This window comes from Heptranchias perlo, chromosome 7 (assembly GCF_035084215.1).
Source record: "Heptranchias perlo isolate sHepPer1 chromosome 7, sHepPer1.hap1, whole genome shotgun sequence".
NCBI classification, from domain to species: Eukaryota; Metazoa; Chordata; class Chondrichthyes; order Hexanchiformes; family Hexanchidae; genus Heptranchias; species Heptranchias perlo.
In genome coordinates, this window is record NC_090331.1 from 88,445,156 (window position 1) to 88,469,910 (window position 24,755).

At 41.7% G+C, this 24,755-nt stretch overlaps 1 protein-coding gene across 1 annotated transcript in view; it reads left to right on the top strand.

The window, feature by feature from the left end:
• Positions 1 to 1,893: 1,893 nt before the first annotated feature.
• LOC137323945 (partitioning defective 3 homolog B-like) overlaps positions 1,894 to 24,755 on the top strand; it is a 750,054-nt gene continuing 727,192 nt past the window's right edge. Inside the window, exon 1 of the mRNA XM_067988088.1 lies at positions 1,894 to 2,899. Coding sequence (XP_067844189.1) covers positions 2,780 to 2,899 — 120 coding nt within the window. The 5' untranslated portion in view covers positions 1,894 to 2,779. The remainder of the gene's footprint in view (positions 2,900 to 24,755) is intronic.

Genomic DNA, 24,755 nt, shown 5'->3' on the forward strand with positions numbered 1-24,755 from the left:
GTCTTACAAGGACTACGCTGAGCCACTAACCTTCAGCTTCAGTACAGAAAGCTGCTGTCTGGGGGTTACAAAAAGGAAAATCATATGGCTCCGTGGATAAATGCACGGTGTGGCCTGGAACTGAGAGCAAAGGGACGTCCCAAAGCGCTGTACAGCCAATGAAGTACTTTTGAAGTGTAGTCCCCGTTGAGGTGAGAATGATCCATGGCTGACAGAAGGCACCAGTTTCAATTTCCACTCCGTGGCGAATCGCCCAATTTAAACCAGGGTCAGTGGTGGTGGTATTACAATCATAGTGGGCTACAGTGTTTCTGCTCCTGATCACTATTCAGTGACTGCTGTTGGAAAGCACATACACCTGCGCTCGGGACATGGTTGCATATTTTTCTTGGCGATGCTGACATTGTTGAATAGCCTGCTGACACTCACTGGCCAGGCTCAGGCATGAAGAATGGTTGCTTGTAGCAAGGTAGGGGTGGCCTGCCTTTGCTCAGGTAACTGTACCCCAGCATATCAGGATAGGAAGAGGAGTTCTCCCTGGTATCCTGGCCAACATTTATCCCTTAACCAACATCACTAAACAAAAGATTATCTGGTCATTTTCTCATTGCTGTTTGTGGGACCTTGCCGTGCACAAATTGGCTGCTGCGTTTCCTACGTTACAACAGTGACTACACTTCAAAAGTACTTAATTGGTCGTGAAGCGCTTTAGAACGTCCTGAGGTTGCAAAAGGGGTTATATAAATGTGAGTTCATTCTTCTGAACAGGGGGTAGAAAAAAAATGGAGAAGGTGAAAAAAAAAATCAGCTATGAATATGTAGGATTTAGTGCAAATTTTTAAAAGCCTTGAGATGATATACACAATTAACAGAAATGAAATGTAAGCATTTTATTGCTTCAACCCTAAAATAAATCTTTTTTATTGTATCACTCTCACCCACCCAATGACACACACACACATATATATTATATATATATATGTTATTTGTAACATAATCACTGCAAGATTACAGGAATTCAATCTGCTGCAGATTAGTGGGAAACAACACTGCTTTATTACAAAGAGGAGAGAGATGGAAAAAGAAACATTCCCTGGAGTGATTTAGGGAGTAACCTAATTTTTTAAGTTGCGCGCTTACTGTTTATGACATCATCTGAACCTCTCGATCAGATTACTGCTTTATAATCACTACCAGGTGCCAGATATTTTAAAATTCAATAGAATCATACAGCACAGGAGGCCGCCATTCAGCCCACTCTGCCTCTGCCAGCTCATTGAATGAGCTATCCAATTAGTCCCACTGCACCCTGATCTTTCCCCATGGCTCTGCAATTCCCCCACCTTCAAGTATTTATCCAATTCTCTTTTGAAAGTTACTATTGAATCTGCTTCCACCACCCTTTCAGGCAGTGCATTCCAGATCATAACTCACTGCGTAAAAATTCTCCTTATCTCCCCTCTGGTTCTTTTGCCAATAATCTAACTCACTGGTAGATATTGATTATCCTCGCTTCTCTTAACTGAAGTACCACAAAGCTACAAATATATGTTCCCATGAAAAAAAAATATATTCGCACAATTATAACTCCTCTCTCTGCGTTTTATTTTGTCCTTCAGCACTTTTTGTAACTTTAGCTCCAACCCTTCGATTTTGCAGACTGCGGGGGCAAGAGTTTGCGCAGCGATTATGGTTTGTGTAGCAGGATTCCAGTTGGGAGAGTTCCGGCGAAGCGAGGGTTAACCTCTGGCTGAGAGCAGAGAGAGAAAGAGAGATCGAGGCCTGGTGTGTGTCTGCTGCCGCCGCCGCCGCCGCCGCCGCTACGAGGGGGGGGGGGAAAGTTTGATTAAAGTATTTTGGGGGGGGGGGGAGAAGAGTTTTGGAAAAAAGAACAACTTTCAGCCGGGTTTTCTCAAGGCAAAGAAGATCCATTAACAGCAGATCCGAAGCAGCGGTGCCCTTTAAAAAGAGGGGGTTCGGAAACTCTTGAGAGGAAGGAAAAAAAAGGAAAAGGAGTCACTAGCAGGGGGCAAAAAAAAAACAAGGAAGGAAGGTTTACAGCGTCAGAAAACAACGTACAGCCTTCTGCAAAAGAGAGAGAGAGGCAGGGGGGGGACACCGAACTGCGTTGAATCTTGCTTTGTATTTAAAGCCAGCCGGAGAAAGTTTTCCCATTTTCCTGTCAAGACCTTTGCTCCTTCTCCCGCCTTGCTTCACCTGAGGAAAGAAGTCTGCTCCTTCCGGCCGTACGTAGGGAGGGAGAGAGAGAGAAAGAGTGAGTGAGTGAATGGTCTGCCTGCTTAAAGCACCTGTAATGTAGAGGTGAAAAAAAAAACCCGCAGTAATAATAATTAAACAACAAAAAAAAAACTAAGGACATTTCAGTTCGGCTTTAATTGGAATTTTTTTTTTAAGGAAGTGGATTTATCTCATTCACAGACGTTCTGGAAGCAAATGAGAGAGAAAAACTCAATTATCAAATATTTTAATGAATCTATTTAAACCATCATTTCCACTTATGATGGTTGTTTTTATTTTTGAAAAATTGTTTTAGCTGAGCTGCTTCCACCTGTCTCCCTCTGACTGGGGATGGTGACTTATTAGGAGGATTTAATTGCTATTCGAGAGAGGAATTGCCTGCTCTCTGCACCCCCAGCCAGCCTTTGTAAGCGGTTCCTCGCGCCCAGGTGTGCTGCGGCGGCGGCGCGCGGGCACTCACCTGTGGTCATCACCAGCAATCACCACCACCACCACCACCATCATCATTACCACCGGCATCATGAAGGTGACGGTGCAGTTCGGCCGCACCGGGATCGTGGTACCTTGTGGTGATGGGACCCTTAGCGTCCAACAGCTCATCCAGCAAGCCGTGCAGAGGTACTGCAAGAACACCGCCAAGGTAAGAACATGGGGACCGATGGACACACACACACACACAGCTGAGATAAAGAAGGGAAAGTAAATGTTTATCTACCTGTTGACAGGTTGCTATCCAACATGGCGGCCCTGAAAGTGATAAGTATATCAACTGTGGACAGGGAGATTAACAGTCACCAAGAGTTGTTATATATAACACAGCACAGAAACAGGCCATTCGGCCCAACTGGTCTGTGCTGGTATTTATGCCCTACAGGGGCCTCCTCCCACCTATCTTCATTTCATCCTATCAGCATATCCTTCTATCCCTTTCTCCCTCATGTACTTAACGAGCTTCCTCAAAAATGCATCAATGTTATTTGTTTCACCTACTTCATCTAGAGACTGTAAACTCTTTTAACATTTATTTCCAAAAGTGATAGTCAAACAAATGTCATTTTTAACCCCCCCCCCCCAAAACAAAACAGCCAGGCATTCCTAACATTGATAGGCCTGTTTTTTGGTGTCAGTCTCACAATGTCACTTTATTTTTTAAAATATGGTACTTTAACATGTTTACAATGTAAATATTTATGTTTGGAAAGTTGTGTTTTCAGTTTTTTAATACATATTAAGCTTCCTCTCCATTTTTAGAATAGACTTTTAGGTTTTGATTTGCACTGTCTGGAACCTTCTAAAATATTAACTGGACACCCAAAACCCTTTTTAGAAATAGATTTCTCCTCACAATTACTTTTGCATCTTATAATGATTAAGGTCTAAAATTAATTTAATCATCAGAGGAAAATATGGTGAATCCCATCTTGTTTGATGGTTACTGGTAGGCCCCTGCTAATGTCGCCTAAGTAAGTGTCATCAGGCAGTCCTTCTCCTGACTTGGTTTTGGACTTCGCAAAAGGTGAACCCACTCTGGCTCAGTTGGTAGCACTCTTGCCTCTGAGTCAGAAGGTTGTGGGTTCCAAATCCCACTCGAGACTTGAGCACAAAATCTAGGCTGACACTTCAGTGCCGTCTTTCAGGTGAGACATTAAACCAAGACCGCGTCTGCCCTCTCGGGTGGATGCAAAAGAACCCATAGCATTATTTCGAAGAAGAGCAGGGGAGTTCTGCTGGGTGTCCTGGCCAATATTTATCACTCAACTAACATCAATTTAAAAAAAAAACAAATGATCTGGTCATGATCTCCTTGCTGTGTGCAAATTGGCTGCTGCGAATTGGTTACATTACAACAGTGACTACAGTTCAGAAAGTACTTCATTGGCCGTAAAGCACTTTGGGACGTCCTGAGGTCTTGAATGGCGCTATATAAATGCAAGTTCTTTCTTACTCTAGCATGAAGTTGTTTATTTTTTTTTAGGTAAGCTCAGTCTTTTTCAACACCTTTTTCAAATGTCTGGATTTTGTAGTCGATGATTGTTTAGCTTTTACAAGTTTCAAACAAAAAAATTTTTTCTTCAACTCAAGTACTTACTCAATTACAATATGTTGTCATTATATATATTTTTTGCAACATTACACATGCATGGCTGTAATCGCAATTTAAAAAAAAATTGCAGCAGGGACTTTGAATCTGCGTTGGGAAAAACTGACTAAATTGCAGAATCATTGGGAAAAATCCTGGAATCCCATGTGATAAAATGGAACTTGATTTACTCGGTCACCTTAAACCAATGTCCCCGATTTTGGGAACAGCAACCACTTTCCATAATATAGAATACATGGCAATGCCTCGATTTTTAAAATTCTCATCCTTGTTTTCAAATCCTTCCATGGCCTCGCCCCACCTGATCTCTGTAACCTCCTCCAGCCCTACAATTCTCCGAGATCTCTGCGCTTCTCCATTCTGGTCTCTTGCACATCCACGATTTTCATCGCTCCACCATTAGCGGCCGTGCCTTCAGCTGCCTAGGCCGAACCTCTGGAATTCCTTCCCTAAACCCCATCTCCTTTAAGATGCTCCTTAAAACCTATCTCTTTGACTAAGCTTTTGGTCATCTGTCCTAAAACTCCTTTTGTGACTCGGTGTCAAATTTTGTTTGATAACGCTCCTGTGAAGCACCTTGGGACTTTTTACTGTGTTAAAGACACTATATAAATGCAAGTTGTTGAGTACTAGTTTCATGGATGAATTGAGGAATATGATCCCCAAAGCACAAGTAAAATCCCTTGTAGTAGTATTATTATTATTAGTAGTAGTAGTAGTAGTAATTGAATTTGGCAATCAATCACCCTAAACCAGTGGATGGTCATTGATTGCGGTCAGGAGTGGAAGCCCTTGTTGTTTGTTTCCTTGCCTTCCTCCCAAGCCTGTTGCTCGAGTGGAAATTTGGGTCTTGGCTGCAAGCAGGTAAATTCTCTATCCATGTGAAAGTGAATGGGGTTGGCTGTTGCCAGCAGGTTTAAGGTGGGTTGCAAAGGTCGGTACAGGTCAGCAGGATATCATTAGTATAAATGTAGGTGTTGCAAATCAGAAGTTCGAAGAAAGAAAGACTTGCATGTATATAGGGCCTTTCATGACCTCAGGTCTCCCCAAAGCCCTTTACAGCCAATGAAGTACTTTTGAACTGTAGTGACTGTTGTAATGTAGGAAACGTGGCAGCCAATTTGGGCAAGGTCCCACAGGCAGCAATGTGATAATGACCAGAAGGGATAGTGCTTTTTTAGGTGAAAAAATGAGTAATGGCAGTGAAAACAGGAAAATGATTTTGAGTAGCATTGACATTGCTCCAACATAGCGCAGGGTTGAGAGTCCATCACAATCTTTTCAAAGCTGGCTTTGAAGAATTTTTTCCCAAAAATTGTGTTATCCTGCAGAAGATGATATTTGTCAATCTCATTGTTTTAAACACTTGAGAAATTGTGCTCCTGAAATAAGTGCAATTGGCTTGTAATCTACTTCGATATTGAATACTACCAAATAGATACTTTATTGTTGGCAGCGGAAATGTATCCTGTTCAGGCTAGGAGCTGTGGCCATTGACTGGAGGGGTTCTTGATCTAATTAGCAGATCGTGCCAGGACATTTTTTTCTTCGGTTTTCTCTCCAACCCTCCTTCCATGAAACTGATGATTGGCCCGTGCTGGGGGATGGTTGCACAGTTGCTGGTTGCTCTCGTTATCTTGCACAAAGACTGTTGTTCATGTGCGAGTCTTCACAGAGAATGTTGCTCTGCTGCCTGACAAGAAATTGAAACTGGGGCCCAGTCTCTGCACAAGAGTGACAGGTGGGGGTGCTGCAATTAGCCTTGATGCCCTGAGGTTGGTGAGGGAAAAAAAAATCAGTCAGGGTTTCTTCTTCCGATTTGCTCTCCAGCGATCGCAGCTGCAAGTGCTCATGGGACCTTCTGGTCTGTGTGACTCAGCTACTCACTGGGTGAACTCAACTGAGCTTGTGGGGATAGCTTTTACCTCACATCTTATCCTTGTGTTCAAATCCCTCCATATCTGTAACCTCCTCTAGCCCTACAAACTTCCAAGATCTCTGCGTTCCTTCAATTCTGACCTCTTGTGCATCCCTGATATCGATTGTCCATCCATTGGTGGCCATGCCTTCAGTGCCTTGGTCCTAAGCTCTCTAATTCCATTCCTAAACTTCTCCACCTTTTAGACGCACCTTAAAACCTACCTCTTTGACCAAGCTTTTGGTCACCTGTCCTAATATATCTTTGTGGCTTGGTGTCATATTTTGTCTGGTAATGCTTCTGTGAAGCGCCTTGGGATGTTTTACTACATTAAAGGTGCTATATAAATGCAAGCAGTTGTTGTATTGTTCTTAGTATCAATTACCTGGTCTTGCTGGTGTCGTCTGATAATTTGCTAATTATCAGTGGTTGATTTGTATTCGTGCTGGCTTTGAAAACAAAGCTGCATTTGTACTTGCTTGGGAAATCCATACCAAATTGTGCCTCCTTATTTTGTCCCCTGACTTGGAAGCTGTTTGCAGAGGTTTTGCACCAGTGAGCTGCACATGGCAGCATTTTATTCGTGTGTCTGCTTTAGTTTTTCCATCGAAACGGTGGGTCGGCCCATTTGTACTTTTGATTCTAGTGCAAATGAAGACGCTGGTTTGACAGGTGCACAAAGCTAGGCTTGGGTCTTAATGAGTGTCAGTGCAGGACCAGGCTGAACTGCAGTTCTGGTGGATTGCAAAGCATAGCTGCCTGCATATTGAGCATGGTCAGCTGGATGCCTAAATAACCTGACTTTGCAGTTCTAGACAGGCCTAGTCCAGTTATTTGATAATTAACTGTGACTCTGGTGATTGAGAAACTGAGCTGTTTAAATATTAAAATGTGTTCAGCCGGGTATCGCCTTGCTTGCATTGCAGCACATGCAAATAGCTGCTCACTGGATAAACTCACTGAGCTGAATGGTATCAATTTTTGTTGTTTATTCATTCTTGGGATGTGGGCGTCGCTGGCAAGGCCGGCATTCGTTGCCCTTGAGAAGGAGGTGGTGAGCTGCCGCCTTGAACTGCTGCAGTCCGTGTGGTGAAGATACTCCCACAGTACTGTTAGGTAGGGAATTCTAGGATTTTGACCCAGTGACGATTAATTTTTGTCTGATTATGTTTTTGTGAAGTACCTTGGGGTGTTTTTCCACGTCAAAGGTGCTGTATATATGCAAGTTGTTATCATGCATTGAAACCATGCTAACTTTTTTTTCAAAAAGTGTCATTGTGGAGAATAAATGATTACTTTGATTGTGTTACTACATTGTAACTCTCAGACTTGGGGAGCAGAGCCTCACGTCGCACAATACATGATGTGAATGTTGAGCAGGTTATACGATTGCTGTTGATACTTCCGTATAGTTCTGTCTCATGCGACTGGAACTTTTGACTGGTGTTATAATGTTAGCCCAATGATAATTGTGCAAAGTGGACAGGAAAGAATGTTTAACGAAGAATATTTTTCCTCAGCCGTTTCTGCATCTTGTGTATATAAATTAAACAGATTGATGATATGATACCCTTTTGTACCTAAAGCTTCATGAGATTGGATTCCGTTAGGACCAGATGGTCTGGAGAGAACACCGTTTTCCCCCAGGGTTTTATAGTTTGAGCTTTCCAGAGTCTGTTCAAGTTGTGGGAGATAGCCAACTCAAATTGCAACACTGTATTTGGTTGGTACAAAACAGGCTAACCCATTTGTCTAATAATTAGTTATGCACTCTGAGGCATACATTGCCAACGTCTATTTGAAACTGCCAACATTTAAGAATAGGTTATATATGTGGTTGAAGGAAAGGGGGAGAACGAGATATGGGAATTGAGTGGTCACATGGGATTAAGACTACTGCTCACATGGAAGATAAACAGCAACATGGACTGGTTGGCCGAATGGCCTGTTTCCATGTTGTAATCACTAGCTGTGCCTGAAATGACTAGAGAACCTGGCTACGATGGAACGCATTGAACAGATAATTCACCCATGGGGTCATGCAGGAACCCCCCCCCCTCCCATCTCTTGAATCCTAACTATCAGCCCCTTAGATTCTTGTGTCTAGTAAATGTTGATTCTATGTAAATAGTCAATTTTATTCTCTAAAACAGTTAGTTGAGGTACAGAGTTGCTTATTATATCAGTCTGTTTTGTTTTCAAAACAAGTTACATTTCTTTGAGGAGAGGGTGGGACATGTACCTCACTGGAGAACTGAAGATGATATGACCACAGGTTTTGTTATTGGGGATTGCTGGTCAGAACAACTTGTTGGTCAAGAGATGCAAGTTTTTCATTCAAATAATGTTTTACAAACATGCAAATGATGGACAGAAAAAGACCATCTGGTCCATCGAGCTAGCCCCACAGAATCGTGATTCCTGAAGCATTGTGATTGGACACCCCTACTCACCAGTCGCCATGTTATCTCCTGGGAAAGGCAAAAAAACCCAGATAAAAACCCAAGGCCAATTACGAATAAAAATCAGGGAAAATTGACAAGGGGAGTAAACAACCATCATTTTTATAGTGACTGAAATTCAACTGCATGTTTGCAATGAAAATAAAAGAAAATGCTTCCCTTTTGGAAAGTCACCAACCCTTTTTGGAATCGCCCTGGAACCCTCTTGTATGTTGTAAGTCAGGATGACAAAAATAAACTTGTTCACGAATAGGCCAGGAATGTAATGGGAATGACTGCATTGTCACCGGCGATAGGAACAGATGCACTTTGTAGGACTTGGTCAGGAACTTGCTTATCAGATTTGTAAATACAGTTTTATAAATGTACTTGCTTTCACATATGAAGTGTATTCATAGACTTTTCCTGAATGCCTGACAGTGCCATGATTTGTATGATGGAGTTGAGATACTGCCTTATTTTACACAGAGATGGTTATCGTAAAAGTAATGATTCAAAGTTGCTGCTGTTAAAGCATTTGAAAGGGTAAAAAATTCTTAAAAAGTCGACCAGTTAAATACAGTGTTTAGATGAATGATGGTTGTTTAAAAAGTTGTATAACATTTTATTGTCAATACAACAGAATATGCCCTGTGTTTGGCTGATGGGAGTTCTTGACAATGTACACTTTTATATAAAGAAAGACTTGCATTTCTATAGTGCTTTTCATGACTTCAGGATGTCCCAAAGCACTTCACAGCCAGTGAATTACATTTTTGAAGTGTCGTCACTGTTGTAATGTAGGAAAATAGTGTCGGAAGTAATGTAGGAAAATATTCTCACACCATGATCTCTTCTAACTGAGCAAAAAATATATTCTGTTTTTGAGGGAAATTTGGGAGGGTATTGAACAAGCCTTTAATGAGGCTGAGCAGATGTAAACATAGATTGGGTCTCCCTAAAAGAATATCTTCTTGCCTCCTACATTATTCTGGTGTGCCCACTTGGTCTGTTAATAAATGTAGGACTTTACCAAAGAATCCTTTAAACATGGGCGTTTTAGAAAGTAAGGCTCTTGATTTAAAGATATAACAACAACTTGCATTTATACAGCGCCTTTAACATAGTAAAATGTCCTAAGGCGCTTCAGAGGAGTGTTATCAAACAAAATGTGACACCAAGCCACATAAGGAGATATTAGGACAGGTGACCAAAAGCTTGGTCAAAGGTAGGTTTTAAGGAGCAAATTAAAGGAGAAGTGAGAGAGACTGAGAGATTTAGGGAGGAAAATGGCAAAGATAGTTCATATTTAATGTATAGAGTTTACAGGTTGTTTGGAATTGACAATCTAAAGTTGAGAGATAAATTTAGCAGTAGTTTGGTCATATCATATTAGTTTCAAGGCCAGATTGCCTTATACTGGGAATATGTAATTTGAAGTGACTTTCTTTCCACATAAGCTTAAATAAATGTAACTTGTATTTATTTATTTAATTAATCACTATAATAAATCCAATAAGGAATTCAGGAGAAACACCTTTACCAGAGAGTGGTTAGAATGTGGAACTTGTGACCACAGGGAGTGGTTGAGGTGAATAGTATAAATGTCTTTTAAGGGCAAGCTAGATAAATACATGAGGGAGAAAGGAATAAAAGGATATGCTGATAAGGTTAGATAAAATAGGAGGAGGCTCAAGTGGAGCATGAGCACTGGCATAGATGTGTTGGGTTGAATGGCCTGTTTCTGTGCTGTACATTCTATAACTGTGGTGCTAGTGGTTGGAGGCTGGTGTTTGGTAGAACCTAGGTCAGCTCCAACCTCCAATTGGCAGCATTAATCCAGTAATAGAATCTCATGGTACTAGCAACATATTCATTCTTGAGATGTGGGTGTTGCTGGCAAGGCCAGCATTTATTGCCCATCCCTGGTTACCAAACTGAGTGGTTTGCTAGGCCACTTCAGAGGGCAATTAAGAGTCAACCTCATAGTATTGGAGTCATAAAGGCCAAACTGGGTGAGGACAGCAGGTTTCTTTCCCTAAAGAGACATTAATGAGCCAGTTGGGATTTTAGGACAATCTGACAGTTTCATGGTCACTTTTACTGATACCAGCTTTTTATTTCCAGATTCTCAAACTGCCATGTGGGGATGGCGGTAACCTATAACTCTATTCATTAAATATGAACTACCTTTGCATTTCTACAAATATCTATAACTCCAGGGTCTTGCTTTCTGAAATGCCTGTGTTTAAAGGATTCCTTGGTGAAGTCCTACATTGAGAGAATATGTTTAATTTTGCTTTGGAGGTGTTTTAAAAATTGAAAAATGTGTGTGTAAACCTGGTTCTAAAAAATGAATAAATAGTATTTAATTGGTGGAAGTAATTATCTTAAAGTTTAATGCAACAGGTCTACAGAATATAGTCCGATAATCCAATTTCAGTGCTCAGGATTTGGCCTTGATTTAAGAGTCTAGGGCTTCCTAATTCTAAACTGTATTGCTTATGTATACATTTTTGACTCTCCTCTTGTCACTTATATTTCAGCATAGTACCAATTTGTACCCTGCCATTCTTGTGTGATGTGTGGGATCTTGTCCTCCACTCCCCCTCCTGTGCTGTAAATTACACTCTTGTTTCTGTGGATGACACACACTTGTTTGGATATCTGTCAGCTCTCCTTTGTGGTGGTTTAATTTCATTCAGTGAAGTTGGCTCTACTCACCCCATATTTTTGACTTGATTATTAAACCTGCTTCTTGATATGGATGATTTAAAAAAATTTCTGATTAGTATATTCCAATATCAGCGCATTGCCATCTGACTAATGCACATCGGAGGAATACTAAGGGTTTGCAACGAAAGGAATTTTTCATACCAGTTTTTTTCTTGACGTTAAAGCGATATGATTATGAATACGTGGATAGAGTTTCTCTTTTTAAACTTCCGTTCTGCGTGAATAAGAGAAGTGCAGCCATTGACAGCTGACCACCTGTAGATTTGTGATTGCATGAAATGGCATCGGTCACTGGCGTGGAGTTTGTGTGATAGACACAATTGTGAATTCTAATCAGAGTATTGTGTATAGTAGCAGAGATATATATTTCTGCAATGTCATAATACTGTATTTAATTACACTTTTTTTATAAAGTACAATTTACAGCATTAACTTTTTTTAATACAAAATAAATCGTTGCTTACTGGAAAGAAAAACGTTTTGGGGTAAGGAAAGTGATCAACCAGGCTTCAAAGGCTGACCAGTCCTTTTAAATGTTAAAATGTTGTGAGGAACTGAAGGAGCTGAATTTTAGCTCGTTTTTCATCTTTAGCCAGTTAGTCAGGCTAGTTACAGGGAATGTGACCTTGCTTTTAGAAATGATCCAAGGTTTGAGAATAGGCCTTGTTGTCTGCTTCCTCGCTGAATGGTGTGTAGTGTAAGTGGACCTGAAAGAAAAAGAGGGAGGGGGGAAAAAAGATCGAAGAATTTTTTTTAATAAAAGGATGGAGGAATAAAATAACACTGACCTTGTTGGCACAAATTCTAGGTTATAAAATAATTTGAACTAATATTTTACTTGTCTGACATTTGTGGCTTTTTTTACTTTAATTTTCAATTTTTCGCTTTGATTTTTTTTTTCTCCTCTTGCGAATAGGAACCTGTGTAATCATGGGGCGGGGTGAAGGGAAATATGTAAAAAGCCACTTTGTAATAGCAAGTTCCCCATTTCTTTACATTCTCCCACCCTAATAGAAGGGGTGATCTCAATACACTGTTTTTAAGCGGGTGTTACGCAATGATTATGCAAATTGATGATCCAGAATGTGCTATTTCATGGTGACACGCACTTGTGACTGGTTTTCTCCTCTCTGACCCCTATTCTTGTGTTCTTTCAATGGGTGAAGGGAGTGCAGATACCTCCCTACAAGGATAGCTGATTGAGGTTGGCCTCTTGAGTTTGCCGTTTCTTTTAGCGACCAGCTCCACAGCAGCTTTGGAAGAGATCTGAGAGCTGGCAACTTGCTGTTGAATAAGTATGTAGAAATTCCCCTTGTTACTGGTTTCCACAGAAACCCCGTAGAGGTATCCTGACCCCAGAGTGCACATGTGCGTCACTTGGTGCTTCCAGGTACCAGGGGACTGTTTCAGGTGCAGAAAAGCCCTAATTAAAATTTTGCAGAACCACAAGCCTGTTCAGCTGTGGCTCAGTTGGTAGCATTCTTGCCTTTGACTCAGAATGTCATGGGTTCAAGTCTCACTCCAGCGCAAAATTCAGGCTGACACTCCAATGAAGGAGTGGCCTGGTTTCCTGGCCAATGTTTATTCCCCAACAACGTCACTAAAACAGATTATCTGGTCATTATCTCATTGCTATTTGTGGGACCTTGCTGTGTGCAAATTGGCTGCTATATTTCTTCCATTACAACAGTGACTAGTCTTAAAGTACTTCATTGGATGTAATGTGATTTAGGACATTGAGGTCGTGAAAGGCTCTATATAAACTTTCTTTCCCACCAGCTTTTTTTTAAGGATGATCATTGTGCTGCTTTTAAGGTCCTAACGGTGTTCTGTTAATTTATGCAAAGGGGGTGTGGGCATTGAAGGTACGAAATGGGTGATAAAATTGAATGTTACATAGCAAAATAGCACCAACAATTGTGATTTTTTTTTTTCGGACTGTTTAGTTTTAAGAAAATAATGTGGAGCATTTTGATAAGACCATTTAAGAACTGGGAGCTCTGAGAATCCCCAAGGAGTATCCTCAGCTGAGAGATGACACATGTTTGTGCGCATTCATTCTCCTGGATTGCTCACAGCAGTGTCCTGGAGATTATTTTGAAAGGCTGTATTAAAGCACTGTGAGAACCATGCAATTAGTACATGGGAAAATTATTTTGTAACCTCTTAACTACAGATGACAATTGTAACAGTTAATAATCGGTGAGCTGCCGTGTTAATAACAGCATTGGTGAGTTTCCCCCTACTTTCATTCTGAGGTTTGTAAACAGCTTAACAAGTATAACATCAACAAAAGTCGAAGTAACAGTTGAGTAAGTTGCCATAAAATGCTCGCTTGTTTCCCTTGTTTGCTTGAAGTTGGAACAAGTTTGCAACATCATATGCGATCACAACAAGGCTTGAGAGACTCAAATCTTTCTGACTGCTGTTCAAATTTGTGTAAGTGTCGAGCTGGATGTTTTACTCACTTGAGCCATTGGTGGAAGCTCATTTACACCCAGTCTCTTGGTCAGTAGTGATCTGTTGCTTGGGTCGAGAGTAGCGTTGTCAACCTTCCAGGATTGTCCTGGAGTCTCCAGGAATTAAAGATTATTCTCCAGGACACTGCTGTGAGCAACCCAGGAGAAAAATCATAGGGGCATTAAAAAAAGTTATTTTCATTTTCTTTGAGCACTTTCATTTATTAGTTATAAAAATATTGAAGTTGGGGAAGAAAAATAGCTGTTTGGCCGCACGAGGCGGTTGGCGGGAGGACGTGATGAAACCTCCAGGTATATGTCCAACCAGAGTTGGCAACCCTAATTGAGAGGGGAAGGGGAACCTAAAAAAGGCAGGGAAAGTATGTGCTTTTTTCAGGGTGAAGGGAAAAGTGGGGATACAAAATTCAAAAGTACATCTTGTGTTACCAATGATGCCAAATGACTGAAATGTTATGTTGTGTAATGTGTTGCGAGGTGTGGTTTAATCTGATACTTGCTCTCCATTGCACCCTGCATTGGAGCCCCAATGATGCCTCTTATCTTCCTTTTTAAGGCCTGTTGTAAAATGTCCTACTGGGGATTGGGTAGGGTTTTTGAAGCGTATGAATGCTATTTTCAATCCTCCAGATAGTTATTTAGCTGTCAGTAGGTCATTTGTTTATAATGTTGATGTTCTACTAAATCTCTGCCTTATTGGAATTGCAATATAATATTGTAATGGAGGGTCCCAGTATTTTTTCGTACCTGAGGTGGGATTGTGAGAGAAGTGTGCAATCGGCAGCAAGAGGGAAGGTCAGAAAAAGTGCGTGTTTTGTGTATTCTAGATGGTGGAACCTCTAGGCAGTACATGAGAGGAAGTGGACAATGAATCTTGCTCTGATTTATTTCTCCTTTTTTTGCCCCCCCCCCCCCCCCCCCCTTCCCGCCAATGTCCTGTGGGCAAATGCACGTTTTCTGTTTGTGTATCCCTGCGTGGTGTATATAAACATATAAAGAAAGCCTCGCACTTATAGTATTGCCTTTCACGACCTCAGGATGTCCTAAAGCACTTTTGAAGTGTAGTCACTGTTGTAATGTAGGAAACGTGGCAGCCAATTTACGCAGCAATGTGATAATGACTAGATCATCTGTTTTAGTGATGTTGGTTGAAGGATAAATATTGGCCAGGCCACCAGGGAGATCTCTCCTCCTCCTCTTCGTCTTCAATTGTATATCCACCTGAGAGGGCAGATGGGGCCTCAGTTTAATGTTCTCAATTGAAAGAAAGCAACTTCGACAGTGTAGCACTCCCTTAGTACTACACAAGTGTCAGCCTAGATTTTGTGTTCAAGTACCTTCCGACTCTGTGGCGAGAGTGCTACCCACTGAACCACAGCTGACACTTGTGTTCTGAACTGGTAAGTAACTGGCAGTTTCACAGTGCACAGAATGCAAAGTTGTAATATAAGCCTTTGCCAGGATGTGTGAACAGTAGAATCATAAATACTGTTACAGCACAGAAACAGGCCACTTGGCCCAGTAAGTCTGCACTGGTGTTTTCGCGATAGGGGCCACCTCATCCCACTGTGTGGTTTTAAGTATAGTAGAATAGATGGCTGGCAGAAGTGCTGTCAAGTTGTTGGAAGTTCTTCAGGAGGTCTTCTCAAGAATGAAGTGAGAGTGACTTGTAAACAACAGGCAGACTCGCGAGAAAGAAAGAACTTGCACCTTTAAATGGAGCCTTATCATACCTCTGCTGATCTTCCAAAATGCTTCCCGTGCAATAAATTGATTTGAAGTGTTATGTAGGCATGGCTATTTTATCCACAGAACTCTTGCGTATCCCCGATTTTCATTGATCCACCATTGGCGGCCATGCCTTCAGCTGCCTAGGCCCTAAGCTCTGGAATTCTCTCCCTAAACTTTTCTACCTCGCTACTGTCTCTGCTTCTTTAAGACGCTCCTTAAAACCTACCTCTTTGATCACCTATCCAAATATCTCTGTGGCTTGGTGTCAAATTTTGTCTGATACTCCTGTGAAACACCTTTAGGATGCTTTTACAATGCTAAAGGTGCTATATAAATGCAAGTTGTTGTTGAAATGAATGACACATTAATCTGCTTTTGGTGGTGTTGGTTGAGGGAAGAATGTTTGCCACGGCATCAGAAGAACTACTTGCTCTTCAAGCGGTGTCATGGCATCCTTTACCTCTTACCTGAACCAGCAGAACATGTGGACAGCACCACAGTTTAATGTGTCATCCAAGGAACGGCACCTCTTGTAATGCAACACTTGCTTAATATTGCATTGGAATGTTAGTCTTGCCTTGTGCTCAAGGCCTGGAATGCGTCTTCAACTCAATTGATGGGAGATCAGCTGGTATTATAGCCACTTGAAAATTGCTTGTAACCCAACTGGAAGCAGCCTGTCTATGTTCCCTGGCTTGTGTATGTATAGTTGCTGCTTCAAAGAGCCCCCTCTCTTTAGGCGGATAGCCTAGTGAGTGGAAGATGCAGAGATGACCAGGTATTAGAAATATTGAAATAAAAACAGAAAATGCTGAAGAAGCTCAGCAAGTCGGGCAGCATTTGTGGAGAAAGAAACAGAGTTAATGTTTCAGGTCGAAGACCATTTGTAGGAATATTGATCACTGGACTGTCGATGGTTTACGTCTATAACTTTTGTAGTTGACCTATCAGTGTGTCCTTGGCTGTGTCTTGAAAAAGTGATGCTGGACAGCCCATCATTCTCTGAATTGCTTTGTTTTGCAATTTAAAAAAAAACGCTTATCAGGAAAATATGTCTGGCAGTTTTTGTGCCTTTTGAACACCACTTTGACAGTGTTGTTTAATTGGGAATGATGTCCAATTTTCACATTTTTCTTTGTTCCAGTTCAGAGTTGAAAGTAAAGAGTGGGTATAATTGTGGCCCCACCAATTTCAATGTTTCTTGCACGAACCTTTGCTTAGTTTGGCAGCGAATGAACTGGGGTGGCTGGAATAACTAATTTCACACACAAACTTAGCAACATAGATATTGACCCAAAGTAGAAGTTTAATACTAAAGAAAGCAGCCATTATTTTGAGAAGTTTTAACAGCCATAATTAAGTTGACTCCAATAAACTTGTACCAAGAAATACTCCACAATGCTGCTCTTGATATAGGCGATAAAGCAGGACTGGTATTTATATGGTGGCTTTCATGACCTCAGTACGTCCCAAATCTGTTATTGGGGACAGTGCCTGAGCACTTGGACAAACATGAACTGACCAGAGATGATTTGTAAAAGATAAGTCATGTCTAATGAACCTACTTGAACTATTTGAGGAGGTAACTAACGTGATAGATAAGGGAGTGTCTATGGATGTTATTTATATGGACTTCCAGAAGGCATTCGATAAGGTTCCACATAAGATAGTGCTAACAAAAATGAGAGCACATGGAATTGGAAGCAACCTATTGATTACGGGTAGGCAATTGGTTAGGAGGTAGGAGGCAGAGAATAGGGATAATGGGTATGTACTCCAATTGGCAGGATGTGACTAGTGGTGTCCCCCAGGGATCTGGTGCTTCAGCTTTTCACTATATTTATAAATGACTTAGATGAAGGAATAGAGAGCCATATATCCAAGTTTGCTGACGACACCAAGTTAAGTGGCACAGTAATTACAGTAGATGGGAGCAGAAAGTTGCAAAGGGATAGACTAAGTGAGTGGGCAAAACTGTGCAGATGGAGTTCAATGTGGAAAAATTTGAGGTTATCTACTTTGCTCCTCCACAGTTCTTAGCTTCTTACCAGAGAGATTTAGGGGTCCAAGCACAGAAATCACTAAAAGCTAGTGAACAGGTACAAAAAATAACTTAAAAGCCTAATGGAATGTTGGCCTTTATCTCGAGGGCTGGAATACGAAGGGGTGGAAGTTATATTTGTTAAACAAGCTCTGGTTAGACCCCATTTAGAGTACTGGACTTCAAGAAGGATATATTGGCTTTGGAGGGGGTGCAGTGCAGATCTACCAGAATGATACAGGGGCTAAAAGGGTTAAATTATGAAGACAGATTGTAGAGACTGGTCTTATATTCCCTTGAATATACAAGATTTAAGGGGTGAACTAATTGAGGTGTTTAAGATGATTTAAAGGATTTGATAGGGTAGATAAAGAAAAACTATTTCCATTGGTGTGGAATTCCAGAACAAGGGGACATAACCTTAAAATTAGATCGAGGCCATTCAGGGATGGTGTCAGGAAGCACTACTTCACACAAAAGATAGTGGAAATATGGAACTCTTTCCCCCAAAAAGCAATTGAGGCTGGGGGGGTCAATTGAAAATTTCTAAACTGAGATTGATAGATTTTTGTTCAGCATGGGTATCAAGGGATATGGAACCAAGTTGAGTCAATGGAGTTACAATACAGATCAGCCATGATCAAATTGAATGATAGAACAGGTTTGAGGGGCTGAATAGTTGCCTTCTGTTCCTATGTTCCAAAGTACTTTACAGCCAATAAGTACTTTTTAAGTGTAGTCATTGTTGTAATATAAGTGATGTATGGGAGTAACGTCACCTTTGCCAAGGATTCACTTTCCCCTCAGTTCACTTGAGCACTAATTTGAAACAACTAATTTGGCCACCTTGTAGTGGTATACGTAAGGCTTTTTCTCTCCTTTCTCTACTCAAGGCATTGACCCTTGAGGCATTGACTCTCTTGCTCGGCTAAGATTCCAGCCCTCTGGTCTCTAGATCAAGTGGTCAGTCCTCATGTATGAGCCTGGACAGTGAGCATTGGTAGGCTGTTGGCGAATAAGGGGCATCAAAGCCAAGCCCAATCCTGACACAACAGATGAATTTTCAACATGGGTCACTGAGTAGCAATCAGGAGCAGTACACATGATTAACTTTTTTTCCTGCTCTCTAGCCCGAGGTTTCTGAGACCAATTGAGATCACTTAATTCCGTGTTGACCAAGGATCAACTCGGCACAGCCTGGGATTGAGATTAACGAATGTCATGATGTTGGTGTCAAGCATACAGTTGTTGCTGTAGGCATACTCTATCATCTTTTCCCAACGGTGAGTTAGGTGCAGGGCCACTGGAAATTTGCAACTGTGTTTTTATTGTGCAATGTGTGAAAATTGTGCTGCTTTGTGAAGGTCTTTTTTGTCCGCCATGGCTCAGTGGTCGCACTCTCACCTCTGAGTCAGAAGATCGTGGGTTTAAGTCCCACTCCGGAGCCTTGAGCACAAAATCTAGGCTGACATTTCAGTGCAATACTGAGGGAGTGCTGCTCTGTCCGAGGTGCCGTCTTTCCGAAGAGACTTCAAACCGAAGCCCCGTATGTCATTTCAAGGTGGACGTAAAAGATACCATGGCACTATTTTGAAGAAGAGCAGGGGAGTTCTCCCTGGTGTCCTGGCCAATATTTATCCCTCAAATCAACACCACTAAAACAGATTATCTGCTCATTATCATGTTGCTGTTTGTGTGACCTTGCTGTGTGCAAATTGGCTGCTGCATTATAACAGTGACCACACTTCAAAAGTAGTTCATTGGCTGTAAAGCGCTTTGGGATGTCCTGAGGTCGTGAAATGCGCTATGTAAATGCAAGTCTTTCTTCCTGTTCCCAGTTGCCCTTCACTGCCACTTCCAGCTCCTTCCGATATCCCTGCTCCAGGGGATCAAAGTGTGCTAAATGCTGAGGGCAGAAATTTCTGATCTTAAAGCTTTTCAGGAGAACAGATGGGGAAACAGTGCTAGTGTGACCGATGGGGTGGGGGCAAGAAAGGGAGTATAATGCCAGTGGGAGCTGGGAGGGGAAGGAGGGTGAAGAATGCTAACATGAACTGGGGGAGAAAAGTTGCGAGAGAGAGAGGAAGAAAACTGCTCGTGGGAAATGGGGGCAGAAAGCAAGAATAATGTCAGTGTGAACTCTGGGGAGCAGGGGCACGCATGATTCATGGGGCACTGGCACCAGTACCAGTACTGGGGAAAGAGGGAACTTGTTCCGTTGGGACCAGCATCCTGGCGAATCGAATAACTAGGGCTGTAGGTAGGGCTTTAAACTAAAAAGCGGGGGGAGGGGTCAGGTGAGGGGAAATTTAGAAATCTAATGAGAAAAGTCAAGGGAGCAGATCAGTGTAGTGATTTGGGTAAAAATATAAGCGGAGTGTGGCAGGAAGGGACAGAGTTTACCAATAATAGAGCATCAACAAGTAAGGTCAAAGCAGGAAAAAAATTATTAAAAGTCAAAATTAAAGGCTCTTTATCTGAATGCATGGAGCATTCGTAACAAGCCAGATGAATTAGTTACACAAATACAGATAAATGGGTTTGATCTAATAGCCTGATAGAGACATGGTTGCAAAGTGACCAAGATTGGGAACTAAATATTCCAGTGTACATGACGTTTAGAAAGGACAGGCAGAATGGAAAAGGAGGGGGTGTATCCCTAACAATAAAGGGTGACATAAGGACAGTGGTGAGAAAGGATCTTGGCTCGGAAGATCAGGGAATAGAATCAGTATGGGTGGAAATAAGAAATAACAAGGGTCAGAAAACACTGGGAGTAGTTTATAAGTCCCCTAATAGTAGCAATACCGTTGAACAGAGTATTAATCATGAAATAATAGGAGCTTGTAACAAAGGTAATGCAGTAATCATGGGGGACTTTAATCTTCATATAGACTGGGCAAATCAAATTGCAAAGGTAGTTTGGAGGACGAGTTCATGGAATGAATTCGAGATGGTTTCCTAGAGCAATATGTCATGGAACCAAACAGGGATCAGGCTATTTTAGATCTTGTATTGTGTAATGAGACAGGGTTAATTAGTAAACTCATAGTAAAGGATCCTCTTGGGGAAGAGTGATCATCATCATATAGAATTTCACATTGAGTTTGAGAGTGACGTACTTAAGTCTGAAACTAGAGTCTTAAACGTAAATGAAGCCAACTAAACAGGTATGAGGGGTGAGTTGGCTAAGGTAGATTGGGAAATTAAATTCAGGGTATGATGGTTGAAAAGCAATGGCAAACATTTAAAGAAATTTTTCAATATTCTCAACAAATATACATTCCATTGAGAAATAAAAACTCCACGGGAAAATTGATCCTCCCGTGGCTAACTAAAGAAGTTATGGATAGAACACCAAAAAATTGATAAAAAGGGAGAAAGTAGAATACGAAAGTAAACTAGCAAGAAATATAAAAACAAATTGTAAAAGCTCCTACAAGTATGTAAAAAGAGAGTAGCAAAAGTAAATGTTGGTCCCTTAGATGCTGAGACAGGAGAAATTATTATGGGGAATCAGGAAATGGCAGATGCGTCACAGTAGAAGACACGAAAAGCATACCAGAAATAGTGGGGAACCAAGGGGGTAATGAGAGTGAGGAACTTGAAGTAATTATTTTCAGTAGAGAAAAAGTACTTCAGAAACTAATGGGACTAAAAGCCGATAAATCCCCTGGACCTGATGGCCTACCCTCTTTAGAGGGTTCTAAAAGAGGTGGCTGCAGTGATGGTGGATGTAGTGGTTATGATCTTCCAAAATTCCCTAGATTCTAGAATGGACCCTGTGGTTTGGAAGGTAGCAAATGTAAACCCGCTATTCAAGGAAGGAGGGAGAGAGAAAACAGGGAACTACAGACCAGTTAGTTTGACATTATTCATCCGGAAAATGCTGAAATTCATTATTAAGGAAGTGGTAACCGGGCACTTAAAAAAAATCATATGATTAGGCAGAGTCAACATGGTTTTATGGAAGTGAAAACATGTTTGACAAATCTTAGTTTTTTGAGGATGTAACTAGCAGGGTCGATAAAGGGGAACCAGTGGATGTAGTATATTTGGATTTTCAAAAGGCAATCAATAAGGTGCCATATAAAAGGTTGTTACACAAGGTAAAGGCTGATGGGGTTGGGGGTAACATATTAGCATGGATAGAGGATTGGTTAACAAACAGAAAGTCGGGATAAATGGGTCATTTTCAAGTTGGCAGGCTGATTTGAAACATGTAAAATTCTGACAGGGCTCGACAGGGTGGATGCAGGGAGGATGTTTCCCCTGGCTGGGGGGGGGTCGAGAACAAGGGGTCACAGTCACAGGATACGGGGTAGGACATTTAGGACTGAGATGAGGAGAAATTTCTTCACTCAGAGGGTGGTGAACCTGTGGAATTCTCCACCACAGAAGGCTATGGAGGCCAAGTCACTGAATATATTTAAGAAGGAGCTAGATAGATTTCTAGACAAGGGGTATGGGGAGAGAGCGGGAATATGGTATTGAGATAGAGGATCAGCCATGATCATATTGAATGGTGGAGCAGGCTCGAAGGGCTGAATGGCCTACTTCTATTTCTTATGTTCTTATGAACTTTGGGAGAGGGGTGGTCTGAGGGGAAGGAGAGAGGTGTGCTGACGTGAATCGGGGGGCATGGGGGTGCAAAGGGGAGAAGCCTGCTTATATGAACTGGGGAGGGGAAAGCAAGAGAACAGTGGCTCAGTGAACTGGGAATTAAGGAGAGTGAAGAGCTCTAAAAATACATACATTCGACCACCATTTCTTTGCAGGAAATGAGGGAAATCCCTGCAATTTTCCAATTTCCTGAATGTGATAGAGAGCAGCCTGTAGGCTTGGAAATTCCCCACCCTTCCTTCCCTCTCTTTCCCCCATAAACAGGTTTTGTGTATCTCTTGTTAGTAGTGCTCTGTTAACAGTCAGAGAAAATACAATATGTGCAAGGTTAGCTAAAGCAGGATGAGAGGACGACAACCAAGAGTGACAGTGACTCTTCACAGACTTACCCGAGAACCATAGAACGGGCTTATGGTGCAACCAGCCTGCTAGCCAAGGAATAAAGTTGTATGATTTTATGCTCTCAACACCTAAAGGACAGCCTCAACATTGGAAAACCAAGAATGAAACTTTGAATTTAGATTTAACCTGGCAAAGCCATACTGTCATCTTGAAAATCAAATGTTACTTTGTCACGCTCTAATTAAGCAAAACCCAAAAATGCTGCATTTAAGGGGAAGCTAGATAAGTGCATAGATTCATAAAGGTTACTGCATGTATGAAGGCCATTCGGCCCATCGAGTCTGTGCCGGCTCTATGCAAGAGCACTCCAGCTAGTCCTACCCCCCAGCCCTATTCCCGTAGCCCTGCAAGTTTCTTTCCCTTCAAGTACTTTTGAACGCCACAATTGAATCTGCCGCCACCCCACCCCACCGCCGGCTGCGCACTCCGGATCCTAACTGCTCGCTGTGTTTTTTTTTAAAAAAAGGTTTTCCTCATGTCCCCTTTGGTTCTTTTGCCAATCACCTTAAATCTATGTCCTCTGGTTCTTGACCCTTCTGCCAATGGGAACAGTTTCTCTCTACTCTGTCTCGATCCTTCATGGTTTTAAATACCTCTATCAAATCTCCTCTCAACTGTCTCTGTTCCAAGGAGAACAACCCCAGCTTCCCCAGTCTATCCACGTATCTAAAGTCACTCGTCCCTGGAATCATTCTAGTAAATCTCTTCTGCATCCTCTCTAAGGCCTTCACATCCATCCTAAAGTGCTGTGCCCAGAACTGGACACGCTACTCCAGTTGTGGCTGAACCAGTGTTTTATAAAGGTTCATAATAACTTCCTTGTTTTTGTACTCTCTTCCTCTATAAAGCCCAAGATCTCATGCTTTTTTTAACCACTTTCTCAACCTGCCCTATCACCTTCAACGATTTATGCACATATACCTCCAGATCTCTCTGTTCCTTATACCCTTTTTAGAATTGTGCCCTCTAGTTGATATTGTCTCTCATTCTTTCTACGGAAATATATCACCTTGCATTTTTCTGGGTTAAATTCATCCGTCATGTGTCTGCCCATGGCACCAGCCTGTCTATATCCTCTTTAAGTCTATCACTATCCTCCTCACTGTTCACTATATTTCCAAGTTTCGTGTCATCTGCAAATTTTGAAACTGTGCCCCGTACGCCCAAGTCCAAGTCATTAATATCTATCAAGAAAAGCAGTGGGTCTAGTACTGACCCCTGGGGAACACCACTGTACACCTCCCTCCAATCTGAAAAACAACCGTTCACCACTATCCTCTGTTTCCTGTTACTAAGCCAATTTTGTATCCATGCTGCAACTGCCCCTTTTATTCCATGGGCTTTAATTTTGATGACAAGCCTGTTATGCGGCACTTTATCAAATGCCTTTTGGAAGTCCATATACACCACATCAATTGCATTGCCCTCATCGACCCTCCCTGTTACCTCTATCAAGTTAGTTAAACACGATTTGCCTTTAACATCCCTACTGGCTTTCCTTAATGAATTCATACTTGTCCAAGTGACTGCTAATTCTGTCCTGGATTATCGTTTCTAAAAGTTTCCATCCCACCGAGGTTAAACTGACTGGCCTATAGTTGCTGGGTTTACCCTTACACCCTTTCTTGAACAAGGGTGTAACATTTGCAATTCTCCAGTCCTCTGGCACTGCCCCCCGTATCTAATGATGTTTGGAAGATTATGGCCGCAATTTCCACCCTTACTTCCCTCAGCAAACTAGGATGCATCCCATCCGGACGGGGCGACTTATCTACTTTAAGTACAGCTAACCTTTCCAGTGCCTCCTATTTATCAATTTTTAGCCCATCCAGTGTCTTAACTACATTTTCCTTGACTGAGCCATGAGGTAGAAAGGAGTAGAGGGATATGCTGATCGGGTTAGATGCAGAGGGGTGGGAGGAGGCTCGAGTGGAGCATAAGCACCAGCATGGACCAGTTAGGCTGAATGACCTGTTTCTGTGCTGTAAATTTTATGTAATTCTATGACTGTATCTGAAAGAATTGC